This window comes from Emiliania huxleyi (assembly GCF_000372725.1).
Source record: "Emiliania huxleyi CCMP1516 chromosome Unknown EMIHUscaffold_193, whole genome shotgun sequence".
Lineage (NCBI taxonomy): Eukaryota > Haptophyta > Isochrysidales > Noelaerhabdaceae > Emiliania > Emiliania huxleyi.
In genome coordinates, this window is record NW_005200659.1 from 455 (window position 1) to 1,935 (window position 1,481).

The 1,481-nt window shown below is 62.1% G+C and overlaps 1 protein-coding gene across 1 annotated transcript; it reads left to right on the forward strand.

The window, feature by feature from the left end:
* Positions 1–947: 947 nt before the first annotated feature.
* EMIHUDRAFT_233565 (hypothetical protein) lies at positions 948–1,448 on the forward strand (the record flags this gene model as incomplete). The annotated part of the gene is made up of 1 exon (XM_005782057.1): positions 948–1,448. One exon carries the CDS (start codon positions 948–950, stop codon positions 1,446–1,448), a length of 501 nt encoding a protein of 166 aa, XP_005782114.1.
* Between the last annotated feature and the right edge of the window lie 33 nt (positions 1,449–1,481).

Sequence of the window (1,481 nt, forward strand, 5' to 3'; positions counted from 1 at the left end):
ACACGAGCACTCAAGGCAGGGCCCCCAGGGGGTGCCGAGAGATCACACCGCCTTTTCGTGCTCCCTGGCTCCCTGCTCCCCCCTCGGTGCCCGGTGCACCCGACACACGGTGTCTCCTGAGACGCTTCCCTGTCCAAGTATAGTAAAATGTGATCTAGTATGCAAGTGCCATCTCAGAACAGCTGTGCATCTATAGATGCTTGTGGCGTCTAAGATGGAACGCGTAACAAAAGACACGGCGCGGCTATCTCCAGCCATCCTCCGGAGCATGGCTGGTGATAATTCGATGGCAGCCGTCCGCCTCCCCCGCCACACGCACAAATGGCTGCGCGCTTGTCGCCCCCTGGCCTCGCGGGACGGCTGCCATCGGCTGCCATCGAATTACCACCAACCAGCCATGCTCTGGAGGATGGATGGCTGCCATCTCTATGACGCAGCCATAGTAGATGGCTGAAATGGCTGAAATCGCTGTCCCCCAGCCATCTTTCCCAAGATGGCTGCGATGTAGCCAGCTCAGCCAAGAGCTCACCTCGAGGCGGGGAGTTTGTTGTCGAGGCGGGCGGTATGGCTGCGGTAGTGCGTCTCCAGCCATGTCTACTAAGGATGGCTGCCATGTGTGTGTTGCAGCCATCGGGCTGAAGGATGTGGCTGCACTGTAGCTAGCTCAGCAGTAAGATGGCTGTCTAGGAGCCAGCAGTGTTAGGTAGGTAGGTAGTAAGGTGAAGAACAGCCAGGCTCGGACTGGACACCAACGCGGTATGGGTGGACGCTGGACAGATGATGACGACACGCACGAGCGACACACAGACACACACAAGCTCACAAGACACACAGCCAGCTGGCTGCCACACACCCTGAGTCGTCGTACACCTAACTCAGGGCTACATTCCGAGGTTAGCCGGACCAAGAGAAAACGCAGGCGCTCGCCGTTCCAACTCGCGCTACCTATGGGCAAGTGCCAGAGCAGAAGCTGCCCCCGCCGGAGCAGCTCCTCTGGCTGCGCCGGTTCTCTGCCCGAAATACTGCGGCCGTACACGGCGGATACTGAGCTGCGTGTCGACGTCGAGGGCTTGCGCCAGTTTCTCAAGCTCGAGCAGGGAGAGGATGGGGAGCGGGCCGAGGCGTGGATCGCGGAGAGATCCTCCGACGGCGCGCTGCCGCGCCTCGACCTCCTCCTGCTGGACGAAGCCGCGAACGCCATATTGGATGCGCAGGCCGCCGCCCGGGAGGACCCGCGCGACCGGGCGCTGTCAGACTACTTTATCTCTGCGTCGCACAACACGTACTTGAGCGGGAACCAGCTCACTTCGAGCGCGTCCGTCGAGGCCCTCTCGCACGCGCTGAGGATGGGCGTGCGCGTCATCGAGCTCGACGTGTCGGACGGCGCCAAGGGCTCACCAATCGTCAAGCACGGCGGTGCGCAAAGGGCGGCGAGGGTGGTGGGGTGAGGGTGGCGGCGAGGGTGGTGGAGAGGGAGCGGT